General features: G+C 39.3%; 1 protein-coding gene across 1 annotated transcript in view; it reads right to left on the reverse strand.

Annotated features, from left to right (window-relative positions):
• The window catches only part of SLC6A2 (solute carrier family 6 member 2), a 249,464-nt gene that overhangs the window by 153,150 nt on the left and 70,326 nt on the right, over window positions 1-25,988 (reverse strand). The window contains exons 3-4 of the mRNA XM_053699566.1: window positions 25,748-25,879; window positions 24,410-24,647 (exon numbers count right to left, since the gene is read on the reverse strand). Coding sequence (XP_053555541.1) covers window positions 24,410-24,647; window positions 25,748-25,879 — 370 coding nt within the window. The remainder of the gene's footprint in view (window positions 1-24,409; window positions 24,648-25,747; window positions 25,880-25,988) is intronic.

Genomic DNA, 25,988 nt, shown 5'->3' on the forward strand with positions numbered 1-25,988 from the left:
AATGTAGTTTGTAAAAGATACACATACATATACACAGTATGATCCTAATTTGTTAAAGTTACACAGAAACTGTGAACAAAGATATTGTAAAATCCCAATCCTAAATACACTGCTGTATACAAAATAAAATACAAAATAAAAAAATGCAAAGCTTAAATTGAATAAAACTTAATCTGAAGTCCAAACTAATATAAAATACAAAGCTCCAAGTGTAAATGCAATAGAACTCTCATTTCATGTTATGCTATTATGCCCTGAGCTTGTGTCTCATTCACATACCAAAATACAGGAAACATCCCTTTGAGAAGTATAGCAAAATGAGCCCTTTTAGAATTTTTACTAGGGATCTCGCAATGCTGTAGGATCATTTTATATAATCTCGTCTAAATGGAGAGGTTTACATCATAAGGCCTTTAGTATCCTTTGTTGAAGGAACAGCAATGCAATTCTGGCTGCTAACTGAACACATCAGATGAGCCAATACCATGATGCATATATGCGCAGCCACCAATCAGCAGCTAGCTCCCAATAGTGCAATCCTGCTCCCGAGCAAAGAGAATGAAGCAATTTAGATCACAGATCACAGAATAAATTGGAAAGTTATTTAAAATTGCATGCTCTACCTCAATCATTAAAAACATAATTTTGACTTTAAAGGAACATTAAACCCCAAATTTTTCTTTCATGATTCAGATAGAGAATACAATTTTAAATAACTTTCTATATTTACTTCTATTATCTAATTTGCTTCATTATTTAGATATCCTTTGTTGAAGAAATAGCACTGCACATTCGCGAGCCAATCAAACGAGGCATCTATGAGCTTCCACCAATCAGCAGCTACTGAGCCTATCTAGATATGCTTTTCAAAAAAGGATATCAAGAGAATGAAGCAAATTAGATAATAGAAGTAAATTAGAAAGTTGTTTAAAATTGCATTCTCTATCTAAATCATGAAAGAAAGAATTTGGGTTTCATGACCCTTTAAGTTTCACGTTAATACAGATAATAAAGAATACAGTCTAACTGGAAATCATGTTTTGCTTCCCAGCTTTAAAACTACAGAACCAAATAAAAATAGCCTTTAATTATAATAATTTCATAAAGTTGTATTAAAGGGGTAGTAAACTCATAGGACTCTCGCGCACAGACATTGCTCAAAGTAAACTTTTATTACTGGCAGGTTAGCACGCATATTACAAGTTAAAAGTAAATTGTTTGCGCCAGAGCAAAACACAATGTGCACCAACTTCAGGACATTGGATATCACAATCATGTTAACTTCTCCCCATAGGGGCATATCTATCAATGGAGCTTGATGCCCCGTGTTTCTGGTGAGCCTGCAGGCTCGCCAGAAACAGCAGTTATGAAGCAGCGGTCACAAAGACCGCTGCTCTATAACCTGTCCGCCTGCTCTGAGCAGGCGAACAGACATCGCCGGAAATCAACCCGATCGGGTTGATTGACACCTCCCTGCTGGCAGCCCATTGGCCGCGAGTCTGCAGGGGGCGGCGTTGCACCAGCAGCTCTTGTGAGCTGCTGGTGCAATGCTGAATACGGAGAGCGTATTGCTCTCCGTACTCAGCGAGGTCTGGCGGAACTGATCCGCACTGTCGGATCAGGTCCGCCAGACTTTGATAAATATAGGCCATAGACTTAAATGCAGCTTTCTGAAGAAAAAAACCTAACACCTCTCGCACGCTAATCCAAAATCACGTTAGACCAACAGCGCTAAACCTGAAGGTAGTTATGCATATTTTACATAAAAATGTTCTTCACATTGAAGAAAATATTCTTTTTGTTTTTAAATAGATATCTATACCTATACAGTATATCTTTAGGAATATATAGGTATATATATATATATATATATATATATATATATATATATATATATATATATATATATATAGATAGATAGATAGATAGATAGATAGATAGATAGATAGATAGATAGAGAGAGAGAGAGAGAGAGAGAGAGAGAGAGAGAGAGAGAGAGAGAGAATAGATAAATCTATCTTAAAATACCAAGAACGTTTTCTTTTAAGTGAAGAACATTGGAATGTGAAATATGTATAGCAAATACACAGTTAAACACATTATTAAATATTATTATTTGGAGTCAGTAAGAAAAAAATCTTGTTAAATGTAATTAACACAGAAGAATAATTATTCATGCCAATCTAAACATTGAATTATCACAATTCCTGGAAAGATATTCAACTTTGAACCAGGAGCTCAATTACATCAGACTTTTGTTGACTACATTACACATAAAAAGCCAATGGTGGCAGAATTAAAGGGACATGAAATCCAACATTTTTATTTTATGATTCAGCTTTTAAACAACTTTCCAATTTACTACTTTAATCTAATTAGTTTTATTCTCTTGGTATCCATTGCTGAAGAAGCAGCAATGCACTAGTGGGAGCTAGCTGAACGCATTGAGGACCTGATATTCAAAACCTCGCCGCTCAGGCGAGATATTCTAAGAAGTATCATCGGTACTACAAGGCCCTTAAAAATTTTTAGAAACACAAATATTAACGTGAGACATGTTTATGTTGATATGTAGTGTTTTTTTGTGAAACAGAGACTCCTACATTACAATACAGGGTCTAAAAAAAAAATCCCTAAACACCTAAACCGCAGACCCCCACATCGCAATAAACCTAATTAACCTATTAACTCCTAAACCGCCAACCCCCCACGCAAATAACTAATTTAATTACTAAGCCCCCTAAGCTAGCACTCCCTAAATTAACCCCAATACTAAGTGACACTTAAATAAAACTTAACATTAAATTACAAAAAAAATAAAAAAAACTCTAAAATGACAGAAAAAAATAAACAAAATTATCAAAAATAAAAAAAAGGATCCAAGCGTCGGGGAAGACAGCTCCACACCTCCGCTCCTCGCCACCAGTGAGGACCGCCACTGAGGATCCACAGTTTAGCACCTCCGCTCCGCATCAGCTTCGCTCCGGATGAAGATAGAAGATGATGGAGCCGTCTGGAAGAAGACCTTCTCCGCCGGACTTCAGGAATGGTTAGTACCTATTTGGGACTTAGTGTTAGGATTTTTTTAAAAATTTTTTTTAATTTTTAAGATTAGGGATTTAATGGGCTGGAAAAGAGCTGATTGCCCCTTTAAGAGCATTAAAAGAGCTGAATGCCCTTTTAAGGGCAATACCCATACAATTGCCCCTTTAGGGTCAATGCGTACTTTAGGATTTTTTTAGTGTTAGTTTTTTTTTATTTTGGGGGTTTGGTGGGTGGTTTTTTTTTAACTGTTAGGGGGTAATTGGTAATTTGTTTAGGTAAAAGAGCTGTTTAACTTAGGGCAATGCCCTACAAAAGCCCTTTTAAGTGCTATTGGTAGTTTAGTATTAGATTAGGGGGTGTTTTTATTTGAGGGGGATTTTTTATTTTTATAGGGGGTATTAGTTTAAGTTTACATTTTTTATTTTTTTCTGTAATTTTACATTTTTTGTAATTTTAGCTTTGGGGTTGTATTTTTTTTTTTTTAATAGACTGCCCTCTGAATGGAGCTTGATGCCCCTGTTTTTGCGCGAGCCTTCAGGCTCGCTGGAAACAATAGTTATGATGCAGCGGTCTAAAGACTGCTGCTCCATAACTTGTCTGCTGCCTCTGAGGCTGCTGTCTTTAATCCGCCCGATCCTATACGGCACCAGAACTGCTTTTGCAATGATAAATGCCGACAGCATATGCTGTCGGCATTTATAGATGTGGGGCGGACATGATATGCTACATCGTATCATGTTCGTCCGCACTTTAGTAAATCAGCCCCTTTGATTCACCAGCTCCTACTGAGCATGTGCAAGAATTCACAGAATATACGTATATGCATTTGTAATAGGCTGATGGCTGTCACATGATACAGGGGGAGTGGAAATTGACATAACTTTAAATTTATCTAGAAAAAATCTACTACTCATTTGAAGTTTAGACTAAGTGCTATTGCATTTTCTTTTTATAATGTATTTGCTGATTGTGCAAATCTACTGTATTTACTGCTCCTTTAAAACTAAACCATACCTTTTTTTTTTTATAAAACTTGCATAGAAGTCTAAAATGAGTCAAAAATGAGTCTTTCAGGATTTACACTGGAAAAAAAATCAATTCACTTTGATTATGAAATTGACCGCTTTATGTTGGACTTTTTTCTTGAAACGTTTCCATGACAATGATGAGCATGCATATCTCTTGAGCACTACTGTATATGTACAACATTGTTTCAAATATTGGAGTTGATCAAAATCCTTTAGAAAAAACTAATCAAATTATTTATCTACAAAAAAATCCTATAGATATTTATGGCAGAATATACATTAGATGCCTATCCAAGTATTCTCATGAGCAGCAAAGCACTACTTGGAGCTAGCTGCTGATTGGTGGCTACACATATATGCCTCTTGTGATTGGCTCACCCATTGTGTTTATCTAGTTCCCGGTAGTGCATAGCTGCTCGTTCAACTAAGGATATGAAGAAAATATAAACTAGAAGTTGCTTAAAGTTGTATGTTCTGGTTTCATTATAATAAGCAGCACACAATCCAATGACCACTGCTTCTTACACTCTCTACCATCTCCGAGGTGGCGGTTTGAAATCACCCCGAACATGCTCGCTCATGGTGATTGACAGACCATTCTCTCACACAACTGGTTGCTTGAGAGAAGGGGGCTGCATTACAAACTCAAGTGTGTAATGATACATCCGGGCAGAGGGAGCACAGGGTCTGCTGACCGTTTGATGCCAAATCATGCAGACAGGTTCTCAAATTGAAAACCTTGTCCGATCGGCCGTTAGTATATGAGTCCCCATATCTGAATCATGAAAAAAAAATTGTAGGTGTCACGTCCCTTTAACATAGCCCATACTAGAATGTAAAATGCAATCTAAGTGATCTCGGCCCCTCTGTTTGCTATAAATCAGAGTTACAATACACTATATTGACTTATATGTGCCCCAGGTATAGTCCATTATTAACACATTTCATTATGGGTAATGAAGGTGAATAATACCTTCAAATAATTTAGTGTATTTTCTGTGAGACAAAGAGATCATATACTATTGTTGTGGTCCTGTATTTTTTATACTTGGTATTGGTAACATATAAAATAGAAAATATTAAATTACTATATATTAACACCACAATACTATGACATTTTTTTTAAATTAAATGGTATAATAAAGGATTTTTTTTTTTGGTTACACATAAAAGAGGGTTTTGTTTTTTTTCAACGGATGACGGTCACTCTTAAACCACTGACGTTATTACGTAGTGGTTTGAAGGTAGAATAGGGGCTATGTAACAAATAAAGGTATATAGGGTCGCTCTTGGACCCTTGGTAATAAGATACATGATCGTGACATAACTAAAATATAGAACGGCAAGGTAATAAAACAACAGCATGTCACGTGTAATTATGATTAAATAATATCAGTATGTGTGTATCGATATGTTTAATAATATAAGGTAAAATTTATATAGGATTTATTTTCCTTTGCTTACGGAGTAAGCTCAATGGTGTACGAGGGAGGGGGAAAAGGGAAGTGGGGAGACGGATCCGAAAGGCAAAATGTTAAAGGGACAGTCTACACCAGAATTGTTATTGTTTTAAAAGATAGATAATCCCTTGTTTACCTATTCCCTAGTTTTGCATAACCAACACAGTTATATTTATATATGTTTTACCTCTGTGATTATCTTGTATCTAAGCCTCTGCAGACTGCCCCTTTATTTGTTCTTTTGACAGACTTGCAGTTTAGCCAATCAGTGATGGCTCCCAGGTAACTTCACGTGCACAAGCACAGTGTTATCTATATGAAAAACATGAACTAACACCCTCTAGTGGTGAAAAACCTGTTAAAATGCATTCTTAAGAGGTGGCCTTCAAGGTCTAAGAAATTAGCATATGAACCTCCTAAGTTAAGTGCTTAAAATTGCATGCCCTATCTGAATCATGAAAGTTTTTTTTGGACTAGACTGTCCCTTTAAGATTGGGTTGGCAAAGAGCACATATAGTCCTGTTAGGAGAAATAAGAGCTAGGCATGGAGTTTCAACCTCATAAGGTTTTCAGTTAGATATATAACCCCTCCAGGATTCTGTTGTCACCAATCCAATATGGGGAAGGGACGTGAATTGTATCTCCCCTCAGGGGTTGCTGTCACCACTGGACGAAGACGGAAAAGGGGTGTCGGATATGACCCACTCTGACTAACAGAGTGGGAAAGGGTGAGGGGAGATACTTTTCTTATCTTATTTAATATTATTTTTCTTAAGGGGTTGAAGAAATATAAACATTCAATATATTGCATTTTCTAAACATATCATGTGACCAAATGTATAAATGATATAAACTAACACAACTATGTCAAGACATGGAATTCTGCGGGAAAGATTGCTGAGTTATGTAAGTTACCAACGCATAAGAATGGTTCTGAACATACCCGTCTGGTGAAAGACAAGTCTCATCTGGAATCCTAGATGTCACAAAGAAGGACTATAAGAGCTATGATAGGAATCAATATATAGAAATGTATTCTAGGGTAAGGAGAAATAACTACATTATAGGGATTCCTCACTGAAATTGGAGATAAGATCTAGACTGAGCCATCCCGGCCGCTGAAGGCGCAGCAAGACTTTAGAGGGCTTTTATTTTATTCTTTATTTCTTTAAAGAAAGTTCCTCTGCTAAAACATTTTTTGTGTGTCCATGCTGACTAAAAGATCTCTGGAAATGTTGGAATCTATTCTTATGCCAAAAAATATATATATAGATCGATAGATAAATATAGATATGTAGATATTTACACACACACACACAGAAATGGAGCTTGATGCCCCTGTTTCCGCACAAGCCTTCAGGCTTGTGGGAAACAGTAGTTATGAAGCAGCGGTCTAAAGCCCACTGCTCCATAACTTGTCAGCTGTCTCTGATGCTGCAGTCTTCAATCCGGCCGATCCTATACGATCGGCTGATTGACATCTCCTGCTAGCTGAATCTGCAGGGGGCGGCATTGTACAAGCAGTTCAGAAGAACTGCTTGTGCAATGATAAATGCAGACAGCGTATGCTGTCAGCATTTATCGATGTGCGGCGGAAATGATATGCTACATCGTATCATGTCCGTCCGCACTTTAATAAATCGGCCTATATATATATATATATATATATTTATAGTAGATAGTGCACTCCCACTTGCCAAAAATTTTGATTACCAGAGTGCAGAAACTATTATAAATAAGAAATCCAATCTTCCCACTCTCTGGGTTTGAAGCACAGCAACCTTTATTCTATGATGTTATAAATACATACGTACACATAAATAGACATATACATAAGTACATTCTATATAGTGTTATTCTGTGTATTTACTGTAAATATTTCGCATTCCAGTCTTCTGCACGTAGCAGAATATGTTTTTTGTATTTTAAAATAGATTATATATATATATATATATATATATATATATATATATATATATATATATATGTATATAATCCTGTATATATATTTTTGTATAGGTATATAATATACCCAAATATCATCATATACATGTAGAAGTATTTATTTAAGAATAAATAGAACATATGCATTGGAATGTAATATTTATATTTTCATGTCGGGTTAGCGTACATGAGGATATTTGATCGGGTTTGCACGCAAGTAGGTTTTTAGTTTTTTTTTTTCCATTGAATTCTATGGGGGAATAAGTAATCACACACTCAATATTCTAAGTTCGTCTTTTTGCGCATGAGCAAAAACAATTTACATTCAACTCATAATAAGAGTGCATCCTGGTGCACGCAAAAAGCTTACTTCTAGCGCAGTTAACACTTTTTCAGAGGTCAAACACATAGAGTTGCATGGTTGATGGTGAAAAACGACTTGCTCTAGCAAACTAAAGCTTGACATTTTTTTCACTATAATGGCCCTGGAAGTGCAGCATTCGTCTGCCCTAAAATGATTATAATGACAAAAGACTGATCTGTACACTTTTCCCACTAAATGAATTGCTATCACACCTGAAACTAAAACATCATTTACAATCTGAAGAAATGTTTATCTCTGCAAATTTGTCTCTAAATGAAACAACCACTGATGAATGTCCTGCAGTAAGAAGCGCAAATCCTTGCAACTGGATTGGGTGTGTGGACAGAAGAATCACTGTTACGGATTATAGACAAACTAGTCCTAAAGCCCGTTCACACGGGCCGTGTTGTGTTATATTTAATTCTCTCTCTCTCTCTCTCTCTCTCTCTCTCTCTCTCTCTCTCTCTCTCGTTCTCCCCTGCGTGCGCGATCAGCTGTGCTGCCCGGTTCTCCCCTGCGCGCGCGATCAGCTGTGCTGCCCGGTTCTCCCCTGCGCGCGCGATCAGCTGTGCTGCCCGGTTCTCGCGCTGCTGTCGGGTGGGTGCGCGTGCGATCAGCTGCAAGAGTTTGTCTGAACTGCGCATGACGGCTTCAGACAAACTCTTGTCTTTTATAATATAGGATTTGGATACAGTTCTTTATATGCTTTAATTTTTTTTCTGACTGTATTTTCTCATTTTTACATAAATGAAGACTGATGTAAAGATACTAAATTACTATTATTTTTAATACATTTACAAAAAGTGTTCACATACTGGGTAGAGACATACTGTATGTGTTTATATACGTGTTGTTATTCCTTGATCTACTATTGTGTGTAACTGTCTCATCTCTGATGACATCAGAGTAAATGATCTATTCACATACTGGAGTTTGCTTCGGCAAACATGAAAGTAAAAGATGAATGACTGTTTATATCTTGATGTTGCTTCCTGACTTGATTGTGATAATCTACTCTCTGGAAATGCCCTTTTTTATATTCAAAGTTCTTAAATCTAAATATTTATGAATATTCTATATCTGAATGAGTTGCTGGTTCCTGCAACATCCAATTTACTCTAAAGGAATAGATGTACAAAAGCAAAAGTACGTCAATAAATTATATTTGTACTCTATAATGTATGAGTGTAAGAAAATAATACAGACGCACATACTGACATAAAAGCACATACTAACACACACATGCACATACTGACACACGCACACACATACTGACAAAAAAGCACATACAGACACACATGCACATAATGACATACACATGCACATACTGACATAAAAGCACATACAGACACACATGCACATACTGACACACGCACACACATACTGACAAAAAAGCACATACAGACACACATGCACATACTAATCCACACATGCAAATATACTGACATACACATGCACACAATGACATACATGCACATACTTATACACACATGCACACAATGACACACATGCACATACTAATACACACATGCACTCAATAAAACACATTCACATACTAATGCACATAATGACACACACACATACTAATACACACATGCATACAATGACACACATGCACATACTAATACACACATGCACACAATGACACACATGCACATACTAATACACACATGCACACAATGACACGCATGCACATACTAATACACACAGGCACACACACAGACCTACTGACACACACATGCGCATACTAATACACGCATGCACACAATGACACACACACACACACAGACATACTGACACACACATGCACACAATGACACCCATGCACATACTAATACACACATGCACACAATGACATGCATGCACATACTATTACACAAATACACACAGGCACACACACAGACATACTGACACACACATGCACATACTTATACACGCATGCACACAATGACACACACACAGACATACTGACACACATGCACACAATGACACCCATGCACATACTAATACACACATGCACACAATGACACACATGCACATACTAATACACAAATGCACACAATGACACACACACAGACATACTGACACACACATGCACATACTAATACACGCATGCACACAATGACACACACAGAGACATACTGAAACACAAATGCACACAATGAAACCCATGCACATACTAACACACACATGCACACAATGACACACACACACAGACATACTGACACACACATTCACATACTAATATATGCATGCACACAATGACACACATAGACATACTGCAGAGGCGTAACTAGAAACCACAGGGCCCAGGTGCAAGAATTTAAGAAGGGCCCCCCCACCCCACCCCAAAAAAAAGAGAGAATTTGATACATCTATATATTTTTTTAACATTTAACACTAAAAAAAAAATGTGAATCAGATTACATGTCTGCAAAAGGAGGTACCCTGTGCCCACAGTCTGTGAGATGGTCTGACCCTCTATTACTAAATATAGTGACACAGTTCACAGTTTAACCCACCAGTACTGTATATAGTGAGTCAGTGACACAGTCTGTAACACTGGCACCAATTAGCTCAGACAATATGCAAAGTGATATTACTGTCACACTGGCACCAATTATCTCAGACAGTAAGCACTGTGATATTACTGTGACACTGGCACAAATTATCTTAGACAGACAATAAGCACTGTGATATTACTGTGACACTGGCACCAATTAGCTCAGACAGTAAGCACTGTGATATTACTGTGACACTGGCACAAATTATCTTAGACAGACAATAAGCACTGTGATATTACTGTGACACTGGCACCAATTAGCTCAGACAATAAGCACTGTGATATTACTATAACACTGCACAAATGATCTCAGACAGACAATAAGCACTGTGATATTACTGTGACACTGGCATCAATTAGCTCAGACAATAAGCACTGTGATATTACTGTGACACTGGCACAAATTATCTTAGACAGACAATAAGCACTGTGATATTACTGTGACACTGGCATCAATTAGCTCAGACAGTAAGCACTGTGATATTACTGTGACACTGGCACAAATGATCTTAGACAGACAATAAGCACTGTGATATTACTGTGACACTGGCACCAATTAGCTCAGACAATAAGCACTGTGATATTACTATAACACTGCACAAATGATCTCAGACAGACAATAAGCACTGTGATATTACTGTGACACTGGCATCAATTAGCTCAGACAATAAGCACTGTGATATTACTGTGACACTGGCACCAATTAGCTCACAGACAATAAGCACTGTGATATTACTGTGACTCACAGTAATATCACAGTGCTTATTGTCTGAGATAATTGGTGCCAGTGTCACAGTAATATCACAGTGCTTATTGTCTGAGCTAATTGATGCCAGTGTCACAGTAATATCACAGTGCTTATTGTCTGAGATTATTAGTGCCAGCCCAGTGTCACAGGATATATTGTTTTAAATCACAAAAATGTATTGTGCTATCATCTATGATATAACACTTACAGAATACCAAAACACCATGATTAAATTTATTTCAAATCACATGACACATTTACAAAACTATACAATAAACAGTTGTTTGAAACTTTGATCATTGCAGTTACTGACCAATGGTACAGCACTGTACACACAACACAGTTATTACGTACTGATTATTGGCTTTAGTACTGCACAGTGACCACATGCTGACCATTGGCTGCAGCACTTTACACACAGGGTACTGAGCACTTGCTGCAACACTATACTGTACAGTGGTCGCAAGCTGACCATTGCATACCTTTACAGTGACCACATACTGACCATTTCATCATTATACACAGTGACCACATACTGACCATTTCATCATTATACACAGTGACCACATACTGACCACTGCATCACTATATACAGTGGGGACATGAAGGCCACTGCAGCATTATACAGTGACCACATATTGACCAATTCATCACTATGCACAGCGGCCACATTCTGACAACTAAATGCAACACTGCATTTAGCTTTCATCGTGTACCATACAACACTAGCTGTCACCATGCACATTCACTGAATGCCATTGCCCTGTGTGCCATGATGCTACAACCAGTGATCTGCAGGTATGCCCCTGTATGTCATGCTGCAACTGCAATAGTCACTGTGCTATAACCAATGCTCTCCATATGTACCCTGTGTGATATACTACAACCAGTGCCCATCACAGTCTGTGTGTCCCCTTTACCATCCTGTCCTTACCAATGTTACAACCAATGGTCTCTATGAGGCAATTGTGTACCCTTTGTGCCATGCTGCAACCTGTGGTCACCACCATGTGGTCACTGTGTACATACCCAGTGGTGTTACTGGTAGCTACAACTTACCAGTGGTAGCTACCAGTAACACCACTGGGTATGTACACAGTGGTAGCTACCAGTAACACCACTGGGTATGTACACAGTGACCACATGGTGGTGACCACAGGTTGCAGCATGGCACAAAGGGTACACAATTACCTCATAGAGACCATTGGTTGTAACATTGGTAGGGACAGGATGGTAAAGGGGACACACAGACTGTGATGGGCACTGGTTGTAGTATATCACACAGGGTACATATGGAGAGCATTGGTTATAGCACAGTGACTATTGCAGTTGCAGCATGACATACAGGGGCATACCTGCAGATCACTGGTTGTAGCATCATGGCACACAGGGCAATGGCATTCAGTGAATGTGCATGGTGACAGCTAGTGTTGTATGGTACACGATGAAAGCTAAATGGGACAAACCACAAACTAACAGCTTCCTGATGCATTTGAATGAATAAGATAATACACCAGACTGGTTCAAATCATTTCCTCACCGAGATTTATATTATAGTAGTACTAGGTTACATACATGATATTATTCTCTTTATTTGTAGCAGCCAAGCCAAGTGATTAATGATATATTATACAGCTTTTGTAGTATATTAGGCGTAGGCGCTAAGCACACCATCCGTGGCTGGCCCCCCCTAAATCTGACTGACTCTGCTCACCGTGGCGTGACCTGGCCGGCATGCCCCAGGCAACCCGAGCCCCCCCCCCCCCCCCGCCCCCCGCTAAGTACCGTCCGTGGCTGGGCCCCCCTAAATCTGAGTCACTACACTCTGCTGCTCACTGACCTGACCGTGCCCCAGGCAGCCCGAGCCCCCCCCCCCGCCCCGCTAAGTACTGTCCGTGGCGGGCCCCCCTAAATCTGACTCTCACTCACTACTCTGCTCACTGACCTGACCGTGCCCCAGGCAGCCCGAGCCCCCCCTCAGCCTCACCATGAGAGCCCTCCTGGCTCCTCAGCCTAACCATGCATCCGCGCCCCCCCCCCCCAGTCTGACTAGTCTGACTCACTCTGAGCTTAACAATTGGCAATAGTAGTTAGTTATAGAATAATACCTTACCTGGCTGATTGAATGATGATAGTCAGACCACCGCGGTACCGCCAGAACAGACTACAGCACAGCAGACACTGACAGACGAGGTTGACTTCCACCCAGGGGTCCCTGACCACTCACGCCGCACGCGTCATCACACACTGACTCCTGTCTCGCTCAGGCTGCACAGCACTGCACGTGCAGACTAGTCGGGATACACGTGCGCACTGCGCGGTGCAGCCAGTCAGTGAGTCAGGAGGGAGGAGGAGCGGAGGGAAAGTTACACTTCCAAACTTCCGGGGCAGCCAGCGGCAGAGAGAGCAGCCAGAGACTACAACAAAAGTGCAAAATGATCTGCCATGCCGTCTCGCGCTGCTGCCCTGGCTGCAAATTACAAAAATAATTAATGAAATAAATATAAATAATATGTGAAGGTTGGGGAGAAAAAATAAAAAAATAATAAAAATAAATAAATTGAAAAAACAACCATCTGCTTTGGGCCCCCCCTTGTGTGAGAGACCTGCTGGGCCCGGTCGCAATGGCGACCTTTGCACCACTGTTAGTTACGCCCCTGACATACTGACACACACATGCAAATACTAATACACGCATGCACACAATGACACACATACACATACTAATACACGCATGCACACAATGACACACACACAGACATACTGACACACAAATGCACACAATGACACCGATGCACATACTAATACACACATGTGCACAATGATACACACACAAACATACTGATGCACACATGACCAAAATGACACACATGCACACCCTGACACACACGCAAACAGAAATTGGCAAACATACACACATATGCATACAGCTTTTAGAGACAGCATTAAAGGGACATTCTAAAGCAAAAATGACATACTCTAATTTATTGGAGCATGAACATAGAAAACTATGGTGTTGATCATAATTTTGCACTTGTTTTTAGCAGATGATGTTTTTTTTTTTTTTTTTTTAAATATATTTTTTATTGAGGTAACAAATATTAACAACATCACAAATGATGACAAGAAGTACGTCCATGACACAAATTAAAATCGGTAAGCGTGATTATACATTTCACATGGATAATGCAGAATGTTAGTCCAAACACCAAAGCTTATACATTATTATTAGAGTTGCTATGTCAAAAACTCTGGCATCTCTAAAACTATACATTCTATAGAGAACTTCCACTTCAATTATATCACATAACAGTTTATATAATAAGACAATAGTACCCAATAATGGTTATAATATAATACTTAGAGTTTTTATCGTATCCTATGTGATACTTAGGGTCAGTGGCATAATGGACCAATGTATGGTAAGTATCTGTGTCCGGACATATCATCATGAGACCTCATTTTTTTTAAATTAGAAGAGAAGGTGGTCCCCGAGTCTCAATATAAACCATACTATAGTTTTGTTATTTAGAGTAGGTAAAAGCACTACAGGGAGTTAGCCTTATGAGTTTGTTGGTGGAAAGAGAGGAAAGAAATACAGCGGGCAAGAGCCGCTCTAATTAAGAAAGTAAAGAGGGGAGGGAAGGTGAGGAATAAGGGAGGGGGGGGGGGGCGAGGGAGGGAAAGGGAGGGGGGGTGAGGGAGGGGGCGGAGTTAGATAGATTATCTAGCCAATCCTTTAGGCCTCCAGTCCATTTGGGCGTATAACTAATATTTGGTGTTAGATAAGGTGGTTTAAGTGTTATTTGATGTAGCCATAGATGTCTTAATGAAATAAACATAACTAAGTTCTTATAAGTATCATAAACTCCAAACAAGAGGCATTACAAATCTGCTCTTCAGTATAGGGGGGATGTTTCAACATCTCAGTCCATGTAGGTCAGAATATGGGTATTGAAATGAATCTGATTGCCTTAGAACTATGAGACAATTACTGAGAAAGCTTATATGATAAACATGAGAGGGGTGCCAAAGAAAGTCACTGTCTATAGAGTAGCAGACGGTTTCTCAATGTTAGTTAGTTTAGATATCATAGCGTCAATAAAGTATAGTTATTGACATGATTAGAGACTTTCGCTAATAAATAATGAGGGTTGTAACTAATACTGCTTTACAACTGAGATTTCCGTTTTGATCTCTTAATATAACAATCTGAGGTGACCAGTATGGGTAGGGTTCAGCAAATCTTCTCCTTAAGGCTAAAACAGATAGTGTAGCAATACATCATCCCAACATAACAAAAGTGTGTAAACCAATACAGAACCTTGAAGTGAGTCTCAGCTGGCCCTCTATTCCTAAGTAACTAAGAGCGTGACATAGGGAGGAAAGGCATATAAACAAGTAGTAGTCCTTAGTGACCAGCTTAAAACCCAGTGTTTTATGTGAGTATATAGTGACTCACTATATTATTTAAATAAGTGGGTATATTGGTTATGGCTTGCCATATAATAGTATATGTGTGGAGTAATTCCTAACTAGGGGTCCATAAGTGTATATTAGGATATAATAGCAATATATGAGAACCTGGTTCTTAAACAACAAGAGGTGGTATCATTTGTCATACGTATGTGTTTGGCACATGTGGCTAACATCAGTAAATACCACGACAGGTTCAGACATCATGTGAGATAAATATAATACAGAAACAGTGAGAAACTAGTGGGCAGATACATACACCAACTACAGTGTATATGACTCTGAACCTGTAACTCAATACACTTTATGTCTCATAGTATAATAAAAATAAAAAAAAAAAGTAAGAAAAATGGAACTATAACAAAAAACTCAGAAAATAGTATACCAGAACAAAACTGCGATAGATGAAGTCGGTACAAGGTTAGGAGATCAGTCGCAACCAGACAGGCAGTACATCACAAAAAAAGCCCAATATAAATCTTTCTCCTCAAGTACTTGTATTGTTATTACTCTAGCCTACACCTATCTTTGTATAGTTCAAGTCCGGTGGTTGTTGTGAAGTCGTGTCCCGGACCCTGGTCTGGGAGAGACGTGTAGTGCTGTTCATCCGGTGAATGAGTATGCGGCTGTAGTCAGGGGTCTTAGATAGTCTCTGCATCAGAGGGCAGATAGCATAGGGATGACCAAGCTCGTGATGTGTATGTCCTCTGAGAGTTTCCCTCTGGGTCCGCCAAAGATCTGTAACCACCGACATGATGTGGTGGGTGGTGTCTTCTTTGCAGCTATCAGCACTCGTGTCTCTCTTATTCACAGATCCCACACACCGTTGCCCAGAGCCTCCGATAGCTGATATATTGTCATCAGCTGTTTCCGGGAGTTCTTCTGGAGATCCCCGTAAAGGGGAGATAGCCAACTTGATTTCCCACGATAGACTATTATAGTGCGCATCTAATCTATGTATTAGGCCATTTAAGGCATCAATGATCTGTGCCTCCGCATCCATTTCCGTCCACAGAGGGTTGTTGCTGCGCTAGCAGGGCTCACACAAAGTGTCACAGAAAGTGTGACGCAGCACTCACCTACTCGGGGTCTGGCACACCGATAGGACTCAGGGAGCTTCAACTAGATAGCTGGTAAATACCAGATCGGGTTAAGGCTAGAAGTTCTGCTATACTCGTGGAGACTCCATGCGAGTTTTAAAATGGCCGCTCTTCAGGGAAATAGTAGAATTCGCGGGTAGTATAGAAGCTTATCCCAGTGTCCATTCAGCTCAGTTCAACCTCCTCAAGTCTCATTTTGTGGTTTTCAAGGACCTTAGTCGCTATTTTCAGAGGTTTTTGTAGTAAGTGGATGGCCCATTATAGAGTTATTTATGCGGTAGGAGCAGAGCTCTCTCTATATGCGACCATTCAGATGCCCTGCTTGCTCCGCCCCCCCAGATGATGGTTTTTGAACCTTGAATGGTTTGTCAGATTGTTTTTCCAGTGATCACAATCATAAAATGCTTCTGCAATTAAATCCCATGGAGCTTGGAATAATTATCTCCCAAAAACAACACAAAATAATTGTTTTCATCATTAACCCCTTAATGACCACAGCACTTTTCCATTTTCTGTCCGTTTGGGACCAAGGCTATTTTTACATTTCTGTGGTGTTTGTGTTTAGCTGTAATTTTCCCCTTACTCATTTACTGTACCCACACATATTATATACCGTTTTTCTCGCCATTAAATGGACTTTCAAAATATACCATTATTTTCATCATATCTTATAATTTACTATAAAAAAATATATAAAATATGAGGAAAAAATGGAAAAAAACACACTTTTTCTAACTTTGACCCCCAAAATCTGTTACACATCTACAACCACCCAAAAAAACATATGCTAAATAGTTTCTAAATTTTGTCGTGAGTTTAGAAATACCCAATGTTTACATGTTCTTTGCTTTTTTTGCAAGTTATAGGGCCATAAATACAAGTAGCACTTTGCTATTTCCAAACCACTTTTTTTCAAAATTAGTGATAGTTACATTGGGACACTGATATCTTTCAGGAATCCCTAAATATCCATTGACATGTATATATTTTTTTTTAGAAGACATCCCAAAGTATTGATCTAGGCCCATTTTGGTATATTTCATGCCACCATTTCACCGCCAAATGCGATCAAATAAAATGTTTTTTCCCTTTTTCACAATTTTTTTCACAAACTTTAGGTTTCTCACTGAAATTATTTACAAACAACTTATGCAATTATAGCATAAATGGTTGTAAATGCTTCTCTGGGATCCCCTTTGTTCATAAATAGCAGACATATATGGCTTTAGTTTTGCTTTTTACTAATTAGAAGGCTGCTAAATGCGACTGCGCACCACACGTGTATTATGCCCAGCAGTGAAGGGGTTAATAAGGGAGCATGTAGGGAGCTTCTAGGGTTAATTTTAGCTTCAGTGTAGTGTAGTAGACAACCCCAAGTATTGATCTAGGCCCATTTTGGTATATTTCATGCCACCATTTCACCGCCAAATGCAATCAAATTAAAAAAAACGCTAAATTTTTCACAATTTTAGGTTTCTCACTGAAATTATTTACAAACAGCTTGTGCAATTATGGCACAAATGGTTGTTAATGCTTCTCTGGGATCCCCTTTGTTCAGAAATAGCAGACATATATGACTTTGGCGTTGCTTTTTGGTAATTAGAAGGCCGCTAAGTGCTGCTGCGCATCACACATGTATTATGGCTAGCAGTGAAGGGGTTAATTAGGTAGCTTGTAGGGAGTTTGCAGGGTTAATTTTAGCTTTAGTGTAGAGATCAGCTTCCCACCTGACACATCAGACCCCCTGATCCCTCCCATAGAGCTCTCTTCCCTCCCCCACCCCACAATTGTCCCCGCCATCTTAAGTACTGGCAGAAAGTCTGCCAGTACTAAAATGAAAGGTATTTTTTTTGTTTAAGCATATTTACATATGCTGCTGTGTAGGATCCCCCCTTAGCCCCCAACCTCTCTGATCCCCCCCAAACAGCTCTCTACTCCCTCCCCACTGCCTTATTGGGGGCCATCTTGGGTACTGGCAGCTGTCTGCCAGTACCCAGTTTGCATATAAAAATGTTTTTTAACAATTTATTTTAGTTTTTTCTGTAGTGTAGCTCCCCCCCCCCCCAAGATCAATCCCCCACCCCCCTCCCAGATCCCTTAGATGATTTCCATTAGATTTTTTAAGTATTATTTTTTACAATAGCAGCAAAATAGTTTCTGTAGTGTAAGCGGTTCCCACCCGCTCCCTCCCCGTGCACGCACCCTCCCGCCGCCCCCTGTGCACGCGCGCGCGCCCGTGCGCGCCCCCGCGCGCCCCCGGCGATCCCGCCCCCCTCTCTTACTAAGAAGCCATCGATGGCCGCCCACCCACCTCCCACTTCCGCTCCCACCCACCAACGAATGCGGCCATCGATGTCCGGTGCAGAGAGGGCCACAGAGTGGCTCTCTCTGCACCGGAGGGGCAAAAATTGTTATTGCAGGATGCCTCGATATCGAGGCATCCTGCAATAACCGGAAAGCAGCTGGAAGTGATCAGGATCGCTTCCAGCTGCTTTCCAAACCGAGGACGTGCAGGGTACGTCCTTGGTCGTTAAGTGACTTTTTTAAGAGGACGTACCCTGCACGTCCTTGGTCGTTAAGGGGTTAATCCAAAAAATCAAATGTGCACGATTAATAACAAACAAAATGGCAATTTATCAAGAACATCACAGAATGAAGGGCCTGTGTAGTAATGCTAATAGGGGGCACGGATGTTATTAACCTGTTAAACTCCAAACCCATAGTGGTAGGTATCTTTAAGGATTTTGAACAGGGGCATTATCAGTATAGATGGCATGAGTGTTTAATGACTTTGCTTCCTTATGTCAATATGGCGGAGCTAATATCAGTGTGTTTGGGCACGAACAAAACCAATGTGACATTCAAAAACATTTTGGGGTGCTCACTAATAAGGTGAAAAGTTTTGTCTGGGGGTTAATAAAGTCATTTTAGCTGTCTAATTTGATTACCTGAAAATGTACCCATATATGTGTTAATAAGTTTTGAGACAAAAAGTCTGGCACATGTAAAAAGTGCACTAAAATATTACATATACAACTTTAATACAAAATTATTAAACATACTACCCAACCATTTCCTTCACATAGAAAATAATGTACTTTTTATTATTAAATATATATCTGATACTGTCCATATAAAATACATATCTATACGTATATATCTATAGGACCAGATATCCAGGTATAGGTTTATACACACACATATAGAAATCCTTTAATTGAAGAACATTTAAATGGTAAATATGTATACTACATAAACACATACATATATCTGTACACACATATATACATATTTAGACATGTATATGTATGTATTTCAATGTTAAAGCCATTTGCAGTCCTTCTTTTCTAACAAAAGAGACCTCATATCTTTGAGCCGTTATAACTTTTGTTTGCATTTTTATATATATACAAAACACGGGTGGGGTCAGCACTCTCAGGCCGGACCGGGTACACATCCTATGACCCTGTAACATGCACAGCTCTGGGTGCAAAACAGCACTCTCAGGAAGCTGCACTGTCACCAGAGTCACAGGCAGTTAATCCCAGTCAGGCCTGGGTGCAAGGCCCAAACAGGGAAAATTACAAAAAAATAATACATTAATATAGCACACAGAGAAAATCCAGCACTCACTCACAAGCTCTCAACTAAGATAAAAAGCAGCAATGGAAGAGTTAGTTACCGCATCTGGCCAAATGGGAAAAGCCCAGGTACCTCGTCATGGTCTCTTCCAAAAACCTGGGTCCCTAAACAGCCACACAATGCAGGCTCACTTTCAAACAACTGTGAAAAAATGGAGGGTGCACAGGCTTATGTAATCTCCCCAAACATATACAAAACACGGGTGGGGTCAGCAATCTCAGGCCGGACCGGGTACACATCCTATGACCCTGTAACATGCACAGCCCTGGGTGCAAAACAGCACTCTCAGGAAGCTGCACTGTCACCAGAGTCACAGGCAGTTAACCCCAGTCAGGCCTGGGTGCAAGGCCCAAACAGGGAAAATTACAAAAAAATAATACAAAAAAATAATAAAAAACAGCAATGGAAGAGTTAGTTACCACATCTGGCCAAATGGGAAAAGCCCAGGTACCTCGTCAAGGTCTCTCCACTCGTAATCTGGCCCAGAATAAGAAGTAAGCAATGCCAAGGCATGGAAAGTTCCATCTGTGTAGTGACACCATGGACAGCACTTTGCAGTAAATGGCCCTGTTCAAATAGTGTAGCATTTTTAAGATGCAACTTTTAGTATTAGATTATAATGCCTACCATATTCTACATTATGATAGTAAATCTTAAAGGTTGTGAAAACAAAGTTTTGATAGCACTAGTTATTAACTTTCCAAGGTCTATTACCATTCAAGTTCAATTTTATTATTGGCCTTGTAAGGTAATGTTAGTGGTTGAACGGTGCTATGCATCTATTGATAGTTTTCCTATATTCAGTTAAACTGAGCAGAAAAAGCAATGCTGTGTGAGCACTCGTATTTGACCTATTAGGTATGTGCATGTACGTCATAAGTAAATTAAAACAAAAAACTTTATTGAGAATATTTTAAAAATGGGTAAGGTTAAAACTAAAATGCTGGCAGAAAACCGATTCAAGTCTGCATAGAAGATAATAATAAATGTTGAGGCACCTGTGTTGAGGAATTATAACATTCAATCCATATGGATCAGCTATTAATTAAAACTTAGACCATCAGGTGAAAGTATGGTCAAAAGAGATAGTGGTATTTGAACCTCCTGCTTCCAAATGTTGGCAAATGTGTTCCACCTTTACTGCGAATAAATTATTGTCTTATTCTCAATTCTCAGTCCAAGATGGCGTCCCTTGCATTCCTATTAGCTGAAAGGTTCCAATCAGCCAATAGGATTTGAGCAGCTCTCATCCTATTGGCTGTTCCAATCAGCCAATAGGATGAGGGCTTAGTCCTATTGGCTGATTGGAACAGCCAATAGGATGAGAGCTGCTCAAATCCTATTGGCTGATTGGAACAGCCAATAGGATTTTAGCGGATCTAATCCTATTGGCTGATTGGAACCTTTCAGCCAATAGGGATGCAAGGGACGCCATCTTGGATGATGTCATTTACATTCAAGATCCAGTTTACAGTGGAGACCGTATTGAAGAGGAGCTCGTCGTCAGATTTCTTCAGGATGGACTCGTTCCGTGCCGGATGTCTTCAGGATGGACCCTCTCTTTGCCGGATGGATGAAGATAGAAGAGGCAGCATGGATGAAGACTTCGCTGGCTGGATGAAGATGGAAGAGGCCGCCTGGATGAAGACTTCTTGCTGGCTGGATCCTTCAAGCCGAACTTCAAGAACTGTAAGTGGTTCGTCGGGGGTTAGTGTTAGGTTTATTTAAGGTTTTTTTGGGTGTGTTAGGTCTGGGCAGTAAAAGAGCTAAATGCCCTTTTAAGGGCAATGCCCATACAAATGCCCTTTCCAAGGCAATGGGGAGCTTATGTTTTTAAGATAGGGTTTTTATTTGGGGGGGTTGGTTGTGTGGGTGGTGGGTTTTACTGTTGGGGGGGTGTTTGTATTTTTTTTTTTACAGGTAAAAGAGCTGATTTCTTTGGGGCAATGCCCCACAAAAGGCCATTGGTAGTTTATTGTAGGCTAGGGGTGCAGCTTTTATACTTTGTTCAATAAAGATTCCTGGATTTTATCTTGCCCCTGAGAGCTCAGATCTCTGTTTTTTTTAGGGTTTTTTTTTATTTTGGGGGGGCTTTTTTATTTTGATAGGGCTATTAGATTAGGTGTAATTCTTTTTTATTTTTGATAATGTGTTTTTTTATTTTTTGTAACTTAGTGTTTTTTATTTTTTGTAACTTAGTGTTTTTTATTTTTTGTAACTTAGTGTTTACTTTTTTTGTAATTTAGTAATTTTTAAGTGTAGGTTTAAATAATCTGAGTAGGGTTAGGTTTTTAAATATGTAATATAGTTAATTTAATTGGTAGTTTAAAATAATTTTAGTATAATAGTTAGGGTAGGTTAATTAATAGTTTAATATAGTTGAATTTAATTGTAGGATAATAGTTATGGTAGGTTAATTAATAGTTTAATATAGTTTAATTTAATTCTAAAGGTAAGTTTAAATTTATTATAAGATAGGGATGTTGTAACTTTAATGTAAAGTTAGCGGGTTGTTAGGTTAAGGGGTTAATAACTTAATTTAGTTTATGGCGATGTAGGGGGCTGGCAGCTTAGGGGTTAATAGGTTTAGTAAGTGGTAATGATGTGGGAGGCCAGGGGTTTAGGGGTTAATACTTTTATTTAGTTGAGGTGGGGTCCGGGAGTGGCGGGATAGGGGTTAATACTTTTATTTAGTTGCAGTGGGGTCCGGGAGCGGCGGGATAGGGGTTAAACATTTTAGTATAGTGGCGGTGTTCAGTGACAGGGTATAAATAAAGTTGGTAAAAAGCCGAATAGCAGCGAGATCAATGACTGCTAGTTAAAAACAGTCCGCTGCTCATTGCCCCGTACTTGGTGCGGGGCTTTTCGCTTTTTAAATAAATATGGAGATCGTATTCAGGTCTGCGGCCGCGATGTTAGGCGAGCGTATTGGTGCTGTCGAATGAAAGAAAGTTGACGGCTTGATAGATAGGCCTCTATACCATTACTTTATATAGTATGCAACATAGCTCTTATTAGATACCATCTTAAGATATTAAGGTAACATTCTATTGCAATGGTATGCAGATTCTGAATATTAGTGCCAGTTGCACAGTGAAATAGTCGGGTTTTGTATTTTTATATTTTTCTACCAGTCTGTAACTATATTGCTTGAAACACAGATCTGTATTAGTTTGTACCACCATACTTGTCCCCTAAGTTTAAACACTATATAACTCTTTTAATTACGCAATATAGCTGTTCACTAATTAATAATAACTGCTCCTCATGGCTAAACATTATTCTTAGAAATATATCAGCATCTATTGGCTGATTTGTGCTGCAAGTATTAAAAACAAATTAGAGCTCCCACCAGCCCTCTCCCGCTCAAAATACAGATGAACTGTATTGTAGTTTTATTATGCTATTGTTTATTATGCAATGCTACTGTATATATATACATTTGTTAGTTTATTCTAGTGGTGCCCCACCTAATGCCCAGGGACCACAATGTGGCTGCCACTGATTTTCCCTTCTCATCTCCACTCTTTCTGAAGCTGGCACATTCCATACATTCTGTCCAGATTCCATGGGGTAGACTTATCATAGTGCGAGCGGACATGATACAATGTAGCGTATCATGTCCGCTACACATCGATAAATGCCGACAGCATGCGCAGTCGTCAGTTATCATTCCATCAGCTGTTCTTGTGAACTGCTGGTGCAATGCTGCCCCCTGCAGGTTAGCAGCCAATCGGCCGCTAGCAGGGGGTGTCAATCAACCCAATCGTATTCGATCTGGTTGATTTCTATCCGCGGCCTTAGATCTGGGACCTGAACAGACATATATTTTTTGATATTTTTTGATATTCCTACATCTAATTAACACTGAACAAAGAACATAAATATCTAATAATACCTAAATAAAAGGCACACTCTGAATATAAAGGATTGCAGCAAGCTAATTTATCATATAAAACTGTATTATCATAGATACGTAGCTTCACTGTGCTTTTGGACAGAAGTTCATTAATGTTTATTGGAGAGGTGATGTACTTACTCATAAAACTCAGCGGCTGGCGTAGCCTTGTATTTGGAGTACTTTGTTCCATTGCTAAACATAGAGGCATTGAGCAGCTTTGGATCGGTGCAGTTGAGGCTATTCCATTTATTCCCACATTTAGTCCAGGGAAGTTCAGAGGTGAATGATGAAACAAGGTAGTATAGAGACCATGCAATAATCACATTGTAATAGAAACCCACATAGAGTGCAATCAATATCACAGCGTAACCCACACCTGGAAAAGAAAACACAAAGCTGCATAAATCCTCAATGAAAACACCTATGAATATTTTTCAGATGATCTTTAACATTATAATGTTTTACAAGGCTTTGCTGGAACAAGGTAGAGGGGCTGTACTGTGTTATTCTCTATACAAGAAGCAGGCAGACACTGCATGTCATGGAAAAGGCAAAAATCTATAAAAAGGTTTAAGGTTGATGTGGATTATATAAATCAGGCATGGCCAACTGGCAGCCTATGGGTCACATGCGACCCTCTGCACTAGTGCAGTAGTGGGAAGGAGCCGAACTAATAATATGTGCCACAGTTTTTGTGGCCACAAGGTAAAGCAAAACTAAAATGTTTGCTTCTGTGGTGGCAAAACATGTTATTCAGAACTCAAAAGAGCCCTCTGGAGGGAAGAACAGCAGACAGAAGGTACCCTATAATCTAATGTTATGCCTCTTGACACATTTAGGAAATATATAATTATTTGTGTGTTTTATAGCTATTTATTTATATGCCACCCTTAATGCTTCCATAATGTGTTAGGAGGTTGTCCGTAACTGATGTAAATGATGATCTTAGAAGGGCTCAGGGAAAGAGTATATTTTGTGCCAGTGAATCTCTATGACAAGTTTCAGTGAAAGGGTAGATGTATGATCTGTAAGGGTTAATGATCTAATAGGGTCACTACAATCATCTGTACACCCTGCTTGTCATTGCTATGTGTGCTTCCTGCTGGCATTCTGGCTGGTTGCTTTCTATACATACAGATAGCCGTTCTATACATATAGCCATTCATCATAGCCTGTGTTCCTGCTGGTCACTTCTATTTGTGTACTCTGCTGTGTGTAGTAGTTGCTGCTGTTCTCTGAGGCCAATATATATGTTGTCAGACTCTGACCCCAGCACCATTCTTGTACTTTTTCTGAACTCAAATCACACTCAATATAAGCTGCCTCTGTATTAATAAGAATACTACTGATTGAGGTAGGAAAATGAGGGAAAAAAATGTAGCCTTACCCTTCTTGACTAAATCATCTATAATCATCATCTATAATCATCATCTATAATATAATAGGGAACAAATCAAGAAAGTAATTTATTTGTACCTTTGAAACATGGACATATCTTCCAAACAGTGGCTGCACCTTCACGGTTGTATTGTCCAAGAGCTAGTTCCATGTAGAACAGAGGCATTCCAGCAATGATTAGAAACAAAGTGTATGGGATCAGAAAGGCACCTGAAAAATAAATTGCACAATGAGTCCACAGAACACCACGTACTGCACTAGTTCATTCTGCAATGGGAGAAATACAGGAGCCGCATATAAAAGCCTATGATACACTCAA

Source organism: Bombina bombina, chromosome 1 (assembly GCF_027579735.1).
Source record: "Bombina bombina isolate aBomBom1 chromosome 1, aBomBom1.pri, whole genome shotgun sequence".
Classification (NCBI taxonomy): domain Eukaryota; kingdom Metazoa; phylum Chordata; class Amphibia; order Anura; family Bombinatoridae; genus Bombina; species Bombina bombina.